The 16,556-nt window shown below is 41.4% G+C and overlaps 1 protein-coding gene across 1 annotated transcript; it reads right to left on the reverse strand.

Annotated features, from left to right (window-relative positions):
* Nucleotides 1–1,457: 1,457 nt before the first annotated feature.
* On the reverse strand, nucleotides 1,458–7,280 carry LOC123427475 (thioredoxin-like 2, chloroplastic). Its single transcript, XM_045111532.1, has 4 exons — nucleotides 6,855–7,280; nucleotides 6,090–6,278; nucleotides 2,017–2,181; nucleotides 1,458–1,748 (listed from the first exon to the last, which is right to left on the reverse strand). The coding sequence occupies exons 1-4, from the start codon at nucleotides 7,017–7,019 to the stop codon at nucleotides 1,620–1,622; spliced, it is 648 nt and encodes a 215-aa protein (XP_044967467.1). The 5' UTR covers nucleotides 7,020–7,280; the 3' UTR covers nucleotides 1,458–1,619.
* Between the last annotated feature and the right edge of the window lie 9,276 nt (nucleotides 7,281–16,556).

Here is a 16,556-nt window from a genome sequence, read left to right on the forward strand (position 1 = left end):
CTCAATACCCAATACACTACCCCTACCTAGTGTATTGGGGATAAATGGGGATTTGGAGGGATTGGATGAAGGTTGGGGTTTCACCCAATCCCTTGGGGAATTATCCCCACCAATCTCTTCAAAAACATTAGTACCAAACAAGGCCTGAAATGTATACAAGTAGACAGAAGTAGGCACAATAACTGGGGCCTAGGACTTACTCTGAGGAGTACCTGCAATTTTTATTTTTATTTTTATGTCGTGGAGTACTTGCAATTTGATTGTAGAATGGACTGTTCCAAAGTATTTTGCGTGCAATACTTGTAGTCATACATGAAAACAATCTGTAATTGAAACAATATCAGAGAGTAATTTCAATACTCGGAAGTGGAGTATTTGAGCCCGAGCTCAAATGCACCCGCATGAACAGTAAAATTAAAAAAAAAATCAAAAACATTTCAAAAAATTCTGATTTTTTTTATGGACATTGACAAAAGTTCTAAGTGCTTGCAAAGTTTCAACATTAGATCACATTCGAGTAAGGCGTGACAAAAAAAACAAAAATGATGCTCTGAAAATGCTACTTTCGAAAGCATTTTGAAACACTGATTTTGTTTTTTTGTCATGCCTTACTCGAATGTGATCTCATGATGAAAATTTGCAAGCACTTAGAACTTTTGTCAAAATTCATCATAAAAAAAATTAGAATTTTTTAAAATGTTTTTGAATTTTTTTCGATTTTACTGTTCATGCGGGTGCATTTGAGCTCGAGCTCAGAAGGGCACTTCCCTCAATACTACCTCTGTCCTAAATACTTGTTGTTGCAGAAAACTAATACAAGTTTCCCTAGCTACAAGTATTGTGATACAGAGGAAGTAGAACTTATGTACTTTTCTCTTGCTGATAATTTTTAAAGTTTGAAAAGCACCTTGGATGGGCAGGGGCAAAGAGAAGAGATGCAACTGTTTAGCCAGAAAATAAGCTTTTCTTATCTGTTCGATGTTCTTGATTGTCTGAATATTTCATAAATATTGAGTCACTTGGCTCAGTATGCAGTTGCTAAAATGTGCCTCCCGAACAATACCCACACGGAAAAAAAGTCAGCTGGTTGCCCACCATATGGTTGAACATAGCCTTCAAATTTTAGAACACGGTATCCAAAAATTGTATTCCCAAATGAGCACAAGATTAGCAAAATGTTGCTGCGGTTTTTGCTCCGCAGTTCACAGATAGTGAGGTACAGATGATGATGACTGGGATGGCTCAGAAAGGTCACTAAGATCTACGAAAATCAGTCTAATTAGAAATAAACGGGCGCTTTATTCGTTACCTAGGCCTGGCTTCACCACGCGTTGCTGTCCAGACCAACGGTGTGTGACAGCCCCAGGATGGATTTCATGACTTTTAACCCCCCCTAAAATGATGTAGTACAACACTACTGCTTCTGCGAAAGCACAAAGAACAGTTGACACGCTATATATAATACACATTTTCCTTCCCTGAGAGTAAACAGTAATCCTCATAACATCTGATGCGTACGTGAACCCCCTCTATACAGGAAATCTGAAGATTCTCCTGAGCTGATTACAGTGGAGCAAAAAAATGAGTCGGACAAAGAAACTGATGCTTTCTAAGGAGGGCTAGCTTGCAGCTTCTGCAGGTTTCTCCTGGGAGCTCGAGCTATCAAGCACATCCCCAACTCCGACAGGTGGACCAATGCTGCAGCGATCGGTGTTGTGGACGGCAATGGCATCCTTCAGCTTCTGGAACTGTAAAGGAGAGACTGGATTTAATGAGAGAATACTGAACTTGGGCAGAATGTTACAAAGGATAGCTCAGATTTTAATGGCCCCCGTCTTCTGAACCCATAGTTGAACAACAAAACAATAAAATGAAAACACTTGCAAAAGAAGCCTCTCTAGAACAAGATCATGTGTCTGGAGTTTCCGACAATCTGATACAGTATATATTATGAGTTGTAACTAAAGATTACCTATTGTACAAGTTGACCTATGAAGGCGGTAATGTATGGTTTACCTTAGCTAAGGAACATGAGAACGCCTCCAGTTGCCCATCGGCTCCACGATAAAAATGGAAGAAAGGGAGGACCTTCACATTCAGTCGTTTGCACATAGGTTTGTTTTCATCGAAATTTACCTTTAGGAACACGATATTAGGATTATCCGTGGCTGTCCTGCAAAGCTGCATTTTGATTTGAGATGCCATTAGTTTCAGAACAGTATTTTATGAAGTCATCAAAACATACATGTTAGGGGAGATGAGATCAGATGGCAATCATAAACTATGTTTTAAGGAAAGCAAGTAGCACAAAGTAAAAAATGAACTTATGAGACTAATCAATCGACTCAGTACAGAGTTTATAAAAATAGATTGCCACAAAAATGTCAAACAAACTAAGTCTGTCATGATAAAATCCATTAAGCATCCATTAGTTCTTCAAAGTACCAATCATGAACTGGAAAGTCCTTGCTAAGCTAAAGTCGCTAACAAGTTGGCAGTAAGAGCTCGTATTGTCACGGAGATGAGGTGGCGGCCAAACACATGACCTGAGCAAAGGTGAGCTGCCTTGTAATTGCAAGCAAGCGGACTTTTGAAAGCAAGGGCAATCTCAGTCGTGGTATTGACCTACGCAGCCAAGTCACTCAAGAACCATGAACCAAGCAAGAACTGCAACACTAACATAATGTCCAAAAGCAAACCAATCAGCCAGCCATTGACGATGATCTATGCCCAACAGCTGCATGCCTATTAAACATATAATGCAGTTACAAAAGGAACCAAACTGTGGGGCTGACAAAAGAGCCACAAGGAGATGGTAAGACAATGAGTTTAGGATGAACAGTTCAGCAGGTAATAACTTATGCACACAATTATATTCCGGAATCCAGGCCTTGTTACAGCCTCCAAAAGGTCATAAGCTTCTAATCCCTCCGTAAAGAAATATAGGTGTTTAGATCACTAAAAAATATAAGAGTATTTAGATCACTAAAGTAGTGATCTAAACACTCTTATATTTCTTTACGGAGGGAGTATGTAAGAAACAACACGTATGTAATTACTTGGTAAAAAGTGGGAATCTTCAGAGGCATCAATATAGGGAGTCCTAATCAAGGATATGTCTAGGTCCTTGGCCTCTCCTTTTCTTGTGAACTGTAAACTGACTGGCAGTGCTTTCTACCAGCTAAAATGCTAACTGGCACACTCTTGTGATGATTGTCAATTCCTAAGTATGCTTAAGAAATGTTCTAAAAGAGTATACTTAATAAATTAGCGCTCTCTATTGTGACTAGAATGCAGAAAAGGTAACGTGACCTGCGCATTGCTTGTTTGTGACTTTTTACAGCAGGTTTGGCATACAAATTCCAGCATTTGTTGTGCTGGTTCCATGACACTTCAGAACAGATCTTTTCTGTGAACCTTACAGGCAAGCAGAATGGTGGCAAGAACCAAGATCTCTGCCCAAGCAGTAAAGAACTAAAACGGAGTTATCTTTACACTTGGTGCAATCTCTGGGTGGACCAGGACCACAGAATTTTCAGCAACACACAGGCATGACCTCGTAGTCAACTTAATCCAGGAAGATTTCAGCAAAGGAATATGTTTGATAATAAAGTATTAAAAAACCAAAGTATTGAAAAACTACAGTATTTTAGCCAATAGGTACAAAATACCACAGTTTTAATATATTCCAGAATTTTGGAGTATTACAAATACTTTGAGGTGTTTGACTAGTGCTGTATAAAGCAAAGTAAATTAGCTAGCTAGCTGTTTTATCCTTAGCTAGCCAGTCTGCAAACTCAACCGCCATGCACAAAAGCCACAACTAAACTAAACGGCCATGCACAAAGCTCAGTGAGGCAGCCAAACTACTGCAACACGACGAATTCTTCGACTTTTCCATGATGCCATTGAGGAACACCGGGAGCTGCATGTGGAGCTAGAACCTGACACTGCAGAACACGGCATAGCCGGTGGCGCATCACATGGCGGAGCTGCGCGTAGACAGCAACGGCTTGACCTTCTTTGCCGTCAACGTCAAGGGGCACCATAAGGTGCGCGTCAAGAACTACGTGGCCAAACTCAACGCCTTGCATCAGATCCGGTAGGCGGTGGATTATCCGAGGCATTTATTCGAACATATGATTAGCTCCCGGCTGACCGAGACGAACTCCAGGGACGAGAGAGCGGCGACAGCTTAAGAGTGAGGAAGAATATAGTGAGTGGGTTGTTTTTTCACATGCTCAGTTTTTAAAAAAGAGGTCAGGGGCTCTTTTTTTTAGACAGAGGAAATACTGTGGTTTTGCAAAAACTGTAGTATTAATAATACAGTTTTCAGTTATAGCCAAACAGCCCACTGTAATTAAAACTGTAGTCATTAGAAAAACTGTAGTATTCTCAAGATACATAGTACTAGAAAATACTGAGCTATCAAACAGGGCCGCCTTAATTGAACACTATATGTCCATAACCTCTAAAGCATCTTCAAGGCATCATACTATTCAGCTATTCAGCGATCAATCAATAATTCTCTTCTATTTTAGAGAACGGTAACATCTGACGACTTACCGAAACCTATTAAGATTTCATCACGATGTGGATTGCTAAAGAATGATGAATCACCTTTTCCTATCCCCAATTAGTTCAACAGGAACAGTAACATCATTTAGAGAATCTCATCCTCATCTTAGTCTGAACATGAGACTGTGATACATCATGCCCACAGTCCCTTAATTAGAAGGATTGGGTGCGCTTCGCGGCGCGATTGGTGTCTGAAGTATTTTGATGCAGTTTTCTTTAATGCAGTATTTTGATGGTCTCTTTAATGCAGTTTTCTTTAATGCAGTATTTTGATGGTGTCTTTCTGGGATGTAATTTTGTGTTATTTGTGAATTAACCCAAGTGGTGACCACATGTACTATATTGGTGCTACAGTGCCACATGTTGGCATTTATTATTTGCCAGGTGATGAGAGGGTGCGAGACTGATATAATTTTATAAGCTGGTTGGTACGAATTGATTTGAGAAATAATTTACCAGTCAAAACCGTGAACCAAATTCAAAATTAACACTACTAGAATGAGAGAGCTCCTTGAGAATTTTTGGACCAAATAAAAAATTGGGAACTCAATCCAAAATCATATTGGTGCTACAGCATTGCATGTTGGCATTTATTTTTTATCAAGTGATGAGAGCCTGTGCGAGACAAATATATTTTTATAAGCTGGTTGTTGCTGATTGATTGGAGAAATCATTGAACAGTCAAAATCATGAACCAAATTTAAAATTGAACGCCTCACTTGGATGAGAGAGCTCCTTGAAAAATTATTGACCAAGTCAAAAATCATTGACCAGTCAAAATCATGAACCAAATTAAAAATCGAACATCTCACTTGGACGAGAGAGCTCCTTGAAAATTTATTGACCAAGTTAAAATTGGGAATCCAATCAAAACCATTGTCCTCAACTGAATGAGAGGCACCCCTTAGGGAGCGTAGTGATATAGTAGATATCTCTTTGTGAGACTAGGTTTGGTCATGCATAGGTACTAGGGTTATGTAACAAAGAGAATACATGAGTTATGATCATGGTATCCATGGTGCTAATGTCTTCTGAATAAGAGAGATAATATGTCGTATGTGTGTGTCTATGCATAAAAATTTAAGGAGAGAGGGGAGAAAAATGACGACGAAAGAGAAAAAGTTATTCATTCTACATGCAAGCCTTATATTTTGGAACAAGATTTCAAAAACTATAATCCTTACATTCTGAAACGAGAGAATACTGCTTTAGATCTAGCATCCTAGTCTTGTAAAGATTGTCAATACCAATCTACCAATTATAAAATGGAAAGGAACATGTTTCCCTGTTTCTGTACAGGGTCATTGGTAACTTGGGAACAAGATCAAGAAACAAACAGACTACAGTACTACACAAGCAACATACCTTCTAAATGATCCAGAAAACTATGTAACGTTAACGTCATAACTACACATGTGAGAAACAAAATTTGCAATAACAGGCAATCAAGCCATGAGAAAATCAAATGGCACATAGGTGCATACATATCAGTACAAATTAATGGTAATTACCCTTGGGAAGAGTGCCCGGCAAGAACCACACCAAGTTCCATAAAACTCTACAATAACAAGCCTGTCGCCTGCATCCCTTAGTGCATCCAAAAACTCCTGTGTGGAGTGTATGTCAAACATATTTGCACCAGCATTCTTTTCCCACCATTTTGGCTGTTCACCAGTCTCTGAACGTACTGCGGCATGGGCCTGGCACGAGAACAATGGAAAGTCCAAAGAGATCAAACACTCCAAGCACTCAGCTGCATAAATTAAGCAGTAACCCTATCCATGCCCCAAGCATGTCAATACAAGAAGCCTTTCTAGTTTCAGCACATCATAAATAACTTCAACCAAGGATGAAGTAACATAGTTTGAAGTACATTCACAACATCCAATATGGGCACATACAATTCTAGGGGAGAGGTAAGGTGATGTTGATTCTAAATGTGATTCATATGGCCCAATCAAGAAAATAGTGGCGTAAATGCCACCGGTTAAACTCATTCCAACATCACAAATTAATCTATGGCATGTAGGTGCATCTGTTTTGCTTAAATAATAACAAAATCCTCCGCGTGAATCAGCAAACTAATCAGGATACTCTATCTACTGTATCCAGAACGAAACCACAATTAAACGATCAGAAGACTTCTGCAACCCCACGTTCCCAAACCTCCAAACCCTACATGAGACTCAAACTTGCCCCATCACAACAGCGCGAAAACCCAAGGACGCATAAATCCTCTCTGAGGAAACAACAGGAGAAAAAGAGCGCGCGCGTACCATGAGCCGGCGTGGCCGCCCAGGCGGGGCGGCAGCCGCCAAGCGCGTGACCCGCGGGTCGGCGCGCGGGGCGGGTGAGAGGACCCCGTGGGAGGACGGCGACGACGAGGCGGAGGTGGAAGCGCCGAAGCGGCGGGGGAGGTGGTGGAGGAGGGCCTCGGCCATGTGCTCTGCGTCGCTGCGGGACGGGGCCAACGACTCCGGCGAGCCCGCTTAGACCGGCGCCGCAACCACCGAACTATTTGGTGTCGGAGCCGGGAGCATCCGAGGAGGCGTCACTGCAAGTTGACTGTATGCGGCACAGGCACTAGTCGGCTCCTGCCGTGTCCACCGGCCACCGCCTCCTTCCTTGGCTGCGGTGGAGGGAGGAGGGCGGGTCAGAGATTGTGGCCGTGTGGTGGAGATGGTAGCGGCTGGCTCTTTCGCGTGGATGGGGAGCTGAATGCCACACTGCCACTAATGAGTGGGGCCCGGGTGACAGACAGTAGCTTGTCCCATTCGAAATTTAGAATTTGAAAACGGCCTTGCTCGACGAAGATCTGGGTTCCAGCTGAGCATCCTGAACCGTTAGATGTAAAACGTGTGGTGCGTACAGATTGACGTGGAATTCCACACACTTTGATGTTACATTTTGCACTTACGCCCTGAACATAATCCACTTTAAAGAAACCCCCTCTAGCACTAACTTCTGTTCGCACACAAACAAATCACCGTGTACCTCGACGTTGGGGTGATAAACTGCAACTCAAGTCAAAGGAGATATACACCGAAAAACCATACAAGAAAAACCATACAACTCCATACAAGAAAGGGACTCCAAATCTCGTCCAAATCCTTCCAAAATGAACCGAACTTAGATTTAGATATATCTGAGACTCACTTTGTGCATTTTAAAATCGCACCTAAAAACATACCGAAATAAATCAAAGAAACCCAATTTTATAAATTTATGGTTATGGTTTCGATGTGGTATGAACTTTTTATACCGTTTTAAACTTTGGTTTTTATGATATACACCGAAAAACCGAATAGTTAACTGAATAAATTGAAATAAAAATATATTTATGTATCTTAAGGCGAACAACCATATAACTAGTCATTTTTTGTACAAGAGCCGGATTTCATATTAAGCACATCCATTTTTCTTGTAACCTAGTCACATTTATCTTTAAAAGAATACTAAGTATGTCCATAACCATCGAATCCATGCATGCATATACACTTGCATATAGTTATGTGCTCTTTGTGTAAAAAGGTATATGTTTTGAGTTATAAATTTGTAAATTATTATATGCCATTTTCAAATTTGCGTCAACTCTGGCTTTTATGGTATATACCAGAACCATACCAAAGTAATTGGGTATATACTGAAATTGAACCATATATTAATTTGATACCATACAAACGAAAAAACGTATAAACTGGACCATATAAACCGAACGCACAGTGATATGAGAGAACAGTACAGTTTTTGGCTTCTAGAGGCGAAATACCAACTTGGATGAAGATCCAAAATTTAACCATTTTGATGAAAAGAACTTTTGTGTTGAACTTTTTTTTTATTTGAGGTCATCTTGAAAGGGGTCTCGGATGTTTTTCTAAGGTCTGCATCAAGAAAATGGTCCCGATGTCCGAACACATAATTGCTCGGATCATATGGGTCTCATCCCAGATCATTCGGCTTTGTCCTCAACATTATATTGTCTTCCAGTATGATATCCCGGACGTTCATCCGGTCGTCAGTCGGACGATCCGGCTCCCCGCCCGGACGATCCGGCAATGTACTGCAGCAGTGCATAGTTTGGGCTCTAACTTTTGCACACGACTTTGGATTAAGACGATTTGTATAAAAAACCGTTCATTTTGACGAGATGAACAACTTCTATTTAGAACACTTTTCCACCCGAGGCCGTCTTAATTATGTTTCATGCCATTTGATAATGTGGCGTTAACACGAGCATTTCTGAAAAATATCTTAAATTTTGCATCTGATCTCCGTTTTGGACCATCTTCGTATCCACCTTGATCTTGTCAAAGAGATCCATCCAATAGTGACTTTCAATCATAAGTTTCAAGTAATCTTGACATAAATTAATCTACTTCTATGATTGTGCCACTTTTGAGCATCAACATGTGCCCCATGTTTTTCGGTAAAGCTAGCATATGCCAAAAAATAAATTGTATTTTGTTTGCTATAAGGATGATGTCAACACTCCATTGTCCATTTATATGCTTATGGAGATAGTTATATATCGACCATCTATACTCTTAGGACGATAATCATGTATTAGCCATTTGGACTAGCAACAAAAAATGTAGCTAACCAACGTATGATGATGTGGTATTACCTTTTCTTGATGCAAGAAATTATATTGCATCCATGGACCGAAATAAGACCATGGAGGGTAACCAATCATAAATAAAGATAAATTCGATGGCATCGACATCAATGGCATAACAGAAGAATGTGGATAATGTTTGGACCAAAGATTTTGATGTGCAAACCTTCGGCTTGGTTGTTCATAATTTTCACTCTTTTCCTTCTTCACCTTGGTCACACTTTTTGTAATGAAAGCTTGCGCATTATTCTTGTTTAGAGTACTTCCTTTGGGAACCCATGCCATGTTCCTTCTTTGAAGTTCTTTTGCACTTAGTTTTTGCAACTTCTTCTTTTTCCAATACGGTAAGCCGAGTGGGAACCCCAGTTATGATTTTGTTTGGAGCAATGGCAATTCTTGTTTTACCTTCTGCACTCTCAACTTCTTCTCTTCAAATTTCGCACTTGATCGACTTGCCTCATTGCCTTTAGTAGCCAATGCCAACAATTTAATTGCATATTTTTCATTTGAAATCAAATATGAAGTGTCACTCTTACGTCCATCTCTTCTAAAGCGGTAAACTTGCTTGACCACCTTGATGACCCACAAGTATAGGGGATCAATCATAGTCTTTTCGGTAAGTAAGAGTGTCGAATCCAATGAGGGGTAGAAGGAATCAATAAGCAATTTTTAGCAAGGTATTATGTGCAAGTGATGTAAAGTAGTTGTGATAGATAGTTTGATAGCAAGATAATTTGTAACAAGTAACAAGTAATAAGAAACAGAAGTGACAAGGTACAAAAAGGTGGCATGATAGGTGAATTTTGCATCATGATTTTTCATTGATATTTATATTGTTCTTGTTCCACTTTATGATACAATTCTTATGCATTTTCTCTCTTAATTTACTAGGTTCATCACAAAGAGGGAAATTGTCGGAAACCAGAATTTTGGACCTCGAAACCAATAAAAAGGTTGAAAATTCTCTGGACTCCAAATGACCTAAAACTTCACGAGGATTTTTTGTGAAATATATCTAAGTTTATGGAGCGAAGAAGTGCCTGAGGGGGGAACATGTGGCTCCCAAGTCAACAGGACACGACCACCCCCCTTGGGCGCGCCCTGATGGCTTGGGAAGCCCATAGGCAGGCCCAAGCCCCCCTTCTTCTGCTATATGATATGTTCGGACCTAGAAAAAAATCTAGAAGATACTTTCAGGCCGAAACATTATCATCTCAAGGCGAAAACTTAGGAAGAGGCCCTTTTTCTCTCCGACAAAGTGATTTTGCTGGGGAAACTTCCCACCGACCTCCGGGAGGGGGAGATCAAAGTCATCATCAATTCTCCCTCCTTCGTGGGAGGATCAATCTTCACCAACACCATCTCATCTAAAACCCTAGTTCATCTCATGTATGCAATCATTGTCTCAAAACCTCAAATTGGTACGTGGGGGCTACTAGTAGTGTTGATTACGTCTTGTAGTTGATGCTTGTTGGTTTACTTGGCGGAAGAAAATATGTCCACATCATTTATCTTATTTATTATACATATGATCTTGAACATGGCGATGTTTTGTGAGTAGTTGATTTTGTTCTCGGGGACATGGGAGAAGTCTTGTTACAAGTAATCATGTGAAGTTGGTATTCGTTCCATATTTTGATAATATGTATGTTATTGCTTCCTTTAGTGGTGCCATGTGAATGTCGACTACATGAAACTTCACCATGTTTTGGGCCTAAAGGAAGGCATCATAGAGTAATAAGTAAACGATGGGTTGCTAGAGTGGTAGAAGCTTAAACCCTAGTTTATGCGTTATTTCATAAGGGGCTGATTTGGAGCCACATGTTTCATGCTATGGTTAGATTTATCTTAATTCTTTTTCCATAGTTGCGGATGCTTGAGAGAGGAGATAGTCATAAGTAGTTGCTTGTTCAAGTAAGAACAACACCTAGGAACCGATCCACACACATACCAAATTATCAAAGTAACGAACGCAAATCAACTCAACATGTTGATCACTACTAGATGGAAATTCCCATGTGTTGGGGATATACCCCACGGGATGACCCGCCAGAAGGATGACCGAGCTGTCAAGACGGTAGATCAAGAGTGTGGCCGCTACACGAAGCCATAGAAGCCTCAAACCAAGGCCCACGAGGTGGCTTCTTCCAAAGGGTCCGCTCGTGGGCCATTACTTGGTTGTCCGGCTTGAGGAAGAAGTCGTAAGGAACTTTTCCATACTTGAGAGACAAGATAAGTAGGAATTAGACTAGGTCACGGGTTGTAATGCGACTCGAACTCTCTTGTAATCTCAGGGCCTCGACCTATATATAAAAGGGAGCCCCTGAGATAGATAGAGCGAGAAATCCTCCAGAGCTTGGTTAGCGATTCCATACCCTTGCAATCAAGATCATCATCAATAACACAAAAGCAAGATGTAGGCTTTTACCTCCATCGGAGGGGCCGAACCTGGGTAAACCATTATCTCTCATTCCTGATCAGCCCCATCCAAGCAACCACCTAGTTGTGATGGCTCCTAGACTTAGTCCTATCGCTAGGACATCTGTCATGAGAAAACCATGATAGTTGGCGCCCACCATGAGGCCCGCGCATGGTGTTGTTGAGTTCTTGGAGGGAGCTCTACTAGGGATTGGGGGATACGCGATTATCTAGATGACCAAGAGCCGTCGAGGCAAGCTCTACATCGACGTCTCAAGCTGGGGGCCCAAGTCGGCTTAATAGAGTACGGGTACCGAGCCCCTTCGGTAAGATCCATGTTTTCATTAGAAAGATTGGCGAGTTAGGACCCGAGCCAGACTTCAGCACTAGCATCGTTGAGCCGTCTCGGCGTGTTCAACCCAGTCGGGCCCAAGCCGGCAGAAAGCATCTCTTAGTTGGCTTCACTCAGGGGGTCGATCTCGCGGATAATCTGCGGCCAGTGAAGACACTCTCATCTACTGTGATGGCAAGTCCTCGATTGGAGACGCTGAGTCAATCTGCCCGCTTTTTGATGGTAGGCTTGGGGGCTTTCCCGACGATGAGATTGCCTGGAAGTCGCTTGAGCCACCTCGACAAGCCGTCGTTTACATGGCAGGGACCACGGCGGCTGGAGTGGCTAATGATTCCGGCGGCTAGAGTGGCTAACGGTTCCGGTGGCTCGGTACCAGCTACAAACGATGTTGGGTCAAGCAAGACGCAGGCTCAAGCCATGGCCGACTTCATGGCCAAGATGACGAAGCTTTTGGATACGCGGGTAACCGCTGAAAATCAGGAGGAGCGTAACACGGAGTTAACCAAACATCGCGGGCAGATGACTAAAGTTCAGGAGGAGATCGATGCCGAGAACACCCGTATGGCGGATTTACAAGATCACATCCACAATGAGGTTGAACACTTGAAGGCAGAAGCTTGGTAGCTAGGTCTTCAACGCCTCGAAGGCAATCCATCGTAGGAGGCATGAAATCCACTTGCCCCTTAATCTCAAGTTGTCTCGTCTATTAGATACTCCACAGTGCATGCAGAGACGAGATAACCGCGGGAGGACCAACCTCACTAGTCGTCTCAACAGCGCCAACCACCGTCGGCTCAATCACTGCCTCGTCGTTTCCAGACACCGGCGGGCCACTTTCCCAATCTTGTGGACAATATGTTGGTGGAGATTCATAACCTTGAGGCACTCCCGATCATGGCGAACACTCCGATTGAAGTCGAAGCGAGGAATGCCATTGAGATGTTGAAAACCACGATCACCGAGCACGCGTAGTATTCATATAGTCAGGATCGGGTTCACTCTACCCCTTATGCAAGCTAATATGTCTCCAATGTATCTATAATTTTTTATTGTTCCATGTTATTATATTATCATTCTAGGATACCTTTTGGGTAATGATTTACCAATTTATATTATTTTTAAGCACTAACCTATTGACTCAGTGCACAGTGCTAGTTGTTGATTTCTGCGTGTTTTTTACTTTCCAGGTTTACAATACCAAACGAAATCCAATTGCCCCGAAACTTTTGTGTGATTTTTCTGGACCAAAAGAAGACCTGGAAGCCTTAGGAGAAGACCGGATCTGCGTGTTTTTTACTTTCCAGGTTTACAATACCAAACAAAATCCAATTGCCCCGAAACCTTGGTGTGATTTTTCTGGACCAAAAGAAGACGTGGAAGCCTTAGGAGAAGACCAGAGGCCACACTAGGGAGGCACAAGCCAACAGGGCGCGACCAGGGGGTCGGCGCGTCCTGATGGCTTGTCCCTCTCTGGTGGCCCTCCTACCCTCTTTGGCCTATAAATTCACATATATTCCAAAAACCCTCAAGCAAATCGTGAAAGCCTTTTTCCGGCGCCGTAAGTCTTTATTCCGCGGAGATCTCATCTGGACCTCCGTTCCGGCACCATGCGAGAGGGGGGATCGATCACGGAGGGCCACTTGATCAACCTTGTTGCCCTCGTGATGATGTGTGAGTAGTTCACCACAAACCTATGGGTCTGTAGTTAATTAGTACCTAGATGGCTATCTCTCTCTCTCTTATGATATTCAATACAATGATCATCGCATCTTCGCTTTGATCCATCCGGTGTAATACTTTTGTATGGCGCGTTTGTTGGGATCCGATGAATTGTGGGTTTATGTTCACATTATTCACTAAAAGTATGTGAGTCACCTTTGATAATTATTATGATTCTTAATTGCATGATCATCATAGCTTTGTAAATCTCTCCAATCTATTGAATTGCTTTGGCCAAGTAGATTGATAGTTCTTCAGTGAGAGGAGTGTGTTGTAGTGGGTTCAACCTGACGGGTTTCTATATCCCAGTGATAGAAGGGGACAAGACACGTCTTTGTGTTGTTGCTACTAAGGATCAAATGATGGGTGATTGAGCTTACTTTATCTACATCATGTCATCGTTCTCCAAGCATTACTTTGTTTGTCATGAACTTAATACATAGATAGGAAAGCATAGAAGCGCTCTTGAAGTGGAGTAATAGTAGTAGGTGCGGACATGAGTTGGCCTATTTTCTTATGAACATGATGCCTATATACACATGATCATTGTTGTGAACATCACATAACTATCTGCTTTTGTGTCAATTGCCCAAAAGTAATTTGTTACCCATCGTATGTTGCTTTCATGAGAGATGCCAATAGGGAACACTATGGGCCCCGGGTCTATTCACTTATATATTCACGAAACTTATACTTACCTTGATGTTCTTCTTGGTCTTTTATTTTATTTTGCAATTTACAATTATCTAAAATTATCCACACACCTCATTTGCTTGCAAATAATGAGATCAAGGGGATTGACAACCCTCTTGCCCGCGTTGGGTGCAAGTTGCTTTCTCTTTTGTGTGAAGTCGCTGAAGAGGGTTGAGGATTGATATTCCTATTGGTTCGATAAACCTTGATTTCTTAACTGAGTGAAATACTTACCCATATTGTGCTGCAATTACCCGTTCCTCTTCACAGAAAACCCAACGCAGATCACAAGTATTAGGAAGGATTTTTGGGGACGTTGCCGGGGAATACCATCACCAACTATCAAGTAACTGCACACAAATTATCATTCACTTGTTCTTATTTTTATTTGCTGTTATATTATGCTTGCTTTATAAAAATAAAAATACAAAAATATTTATCTTTTCTTGCTACTATGACTAGTTCCTCCTCTATTTTGGTGCCTTCGCAGAATGAAGTGTTCAATTTTAAACAAAGGGTAGGAGAAATCTGAAAGATGCTTGGTATAGGATTTGCAAAACTCAAAATAAATCAACTCATAAGCAATTGTAACATTCCTCAATTAAGCTACAGTAACCATTGTAATTAAGCTACACTGATTGTGAAGATTAATCTAAATGATTTTGCTAAACAGCGCCTCATTAAACTTTGGATCATATTTCATTTCAAATTCCATTGAAATTCAAAATTCAATTATAAGTGGAATAAATATGTTTTCAAGTATGAAAACTAAAATCATGGTTGGATTGCAAATATTGACATGCTAATTATAAAATATAAAACCATATTTATCAAGTCTTTTGGTGCGTGAAAATAATTATAAACACGGACAAATCAATTATTAAATGCCTTTTGATTTAAATCAATTCCAAATAAATTCTAAAAAGTCCCAAACTTTTTATGGCACTGCAATATATTGCAAAATGAATATTAGACCAAGTGTCATATTTTGACAAAACAATATTGTTACAAATATAAATAAAATTAAAAGACAAATAAAAAAGAGAAACAACTAAAAGTAAAGACACTACACCACAACATGGATGCAATGGCATTTAATATGCCGGGAGAAATCTCTAAAGAGGGCATACAAGTTGCCGGGAGTGTGGTTCTCAATCCCGTGGACCACATCACATACCTCCCCTCCCACCGGCCCATCTCCCCCCCTCTCTCCCTATATAAGGGGCAGGAAACCCCTGCCTAAAATTTTCCTCCCCCTCCCAGTCTTGCCTCGACCAGGCGGCGCCTTGATACGTCTCCAACGTATCTATAATTTTTTATGGTTTCATGCTATTATCTTGTCAAACTTTGGATGTTTTGTATGCCTTTTATATCTTTTTTGGGACTAACTTATTAACTCAATGCCAAGTGCCAGTTCCTGTTTTTTCCATGTTTTTGACCCCTTTCAGAGGAGGATTTAAAACGGAGTCCAAACGGAATGAAACTTCCAATTTTTTTCCGAAACAGAAGAAGATCGGGAAGCCTGAGAATCAGGGCAGGGGGGCACCAGGGACCCCACAAGCCCCCTAGCCGCGGCCAGGGGGCCCGCGCCTCCTAGGCTTGTGGGCTCACTGGGCCACCTCTGCCCTAGGTCTTTCGCCTATATATTCACTAAAATCCCAGAAAAAATCAGGAGATCATCAAAAGTATTTTTCCGCCGCCGCAAGCTTCTGTCTCCGCAAGTTCCCATCTGGGGCACGTTCTGGTGCCCTGCCAGAGGGTGGATTCGGATACGGAGGGCTTCTTCATCAACACCATGACCTCTCCGATGATGCGTGAGTAGTTCACCATAGACCTACGGGTCCATAGCTAGTAGCTAGATGGCTTCTTCTCTCTCTTGGATCTTCAATACAAAGTTCTCCATGATCTTCATGGAGATCTATCCGATGTAATCTTCTTTTGTGGTGTGTTTGTCGAGATCCGATGAATTGCGGATTTATGATCAGATTATCTATGAATCTTATTTGAGTTTCTTCTGATCTCTCTACATCATGTCATCTTGCTTAAGGTGTTACTCTGTTCGTCATGAACTCAATACACTAGATGCATGTTGGATAGCGGTCGATGTGTGGAGTAATAGTAGTAGATGCAGAAAGTATCGGTCTACTTGTCTCGGATGTGATGCCTATATGTATGATCATT

This window comes from Hordeum vulgare, chromosome 1H (genome assembly GCF_904849725.1).
Source record: "Hordeum vulgare subsp. vulgare chromosome 1H, MorexV3_pseudomolecules_assembly, whole genome shotgun sequence".
In the NCBI taxonomy this organism is placed as follows: Eukaryota; Viridiplantae; Streptophyta; class Magnoliopsida; order Poales; family Poaceae; genus Hordeum; species Hordeum vulgare.

Coding starts and splice junctions, on each gene's coding strand:
- LOC123427475 (XM_045111532.1), bottom strand. CDS start 7,019: ATGGCCGAGGCCCTCCTCCACCACCTCCCCCGCCGCTTCGGCGCTTCC. Junction 6,279..6,854: donor GGCGGCCACGCCGGCTCATG/GTACGCGCGCGC, acceptor TTCTCGTGCCAG/GCCCATGCCGCAGTACGTTC. Junction 1,749..2,016: donor TCTCATGTTCCTTAGCTAAG/GTAAACCATACA, acceptor TCTCCTTTACAG/TTCCAGAAGCTGAAGGATGC.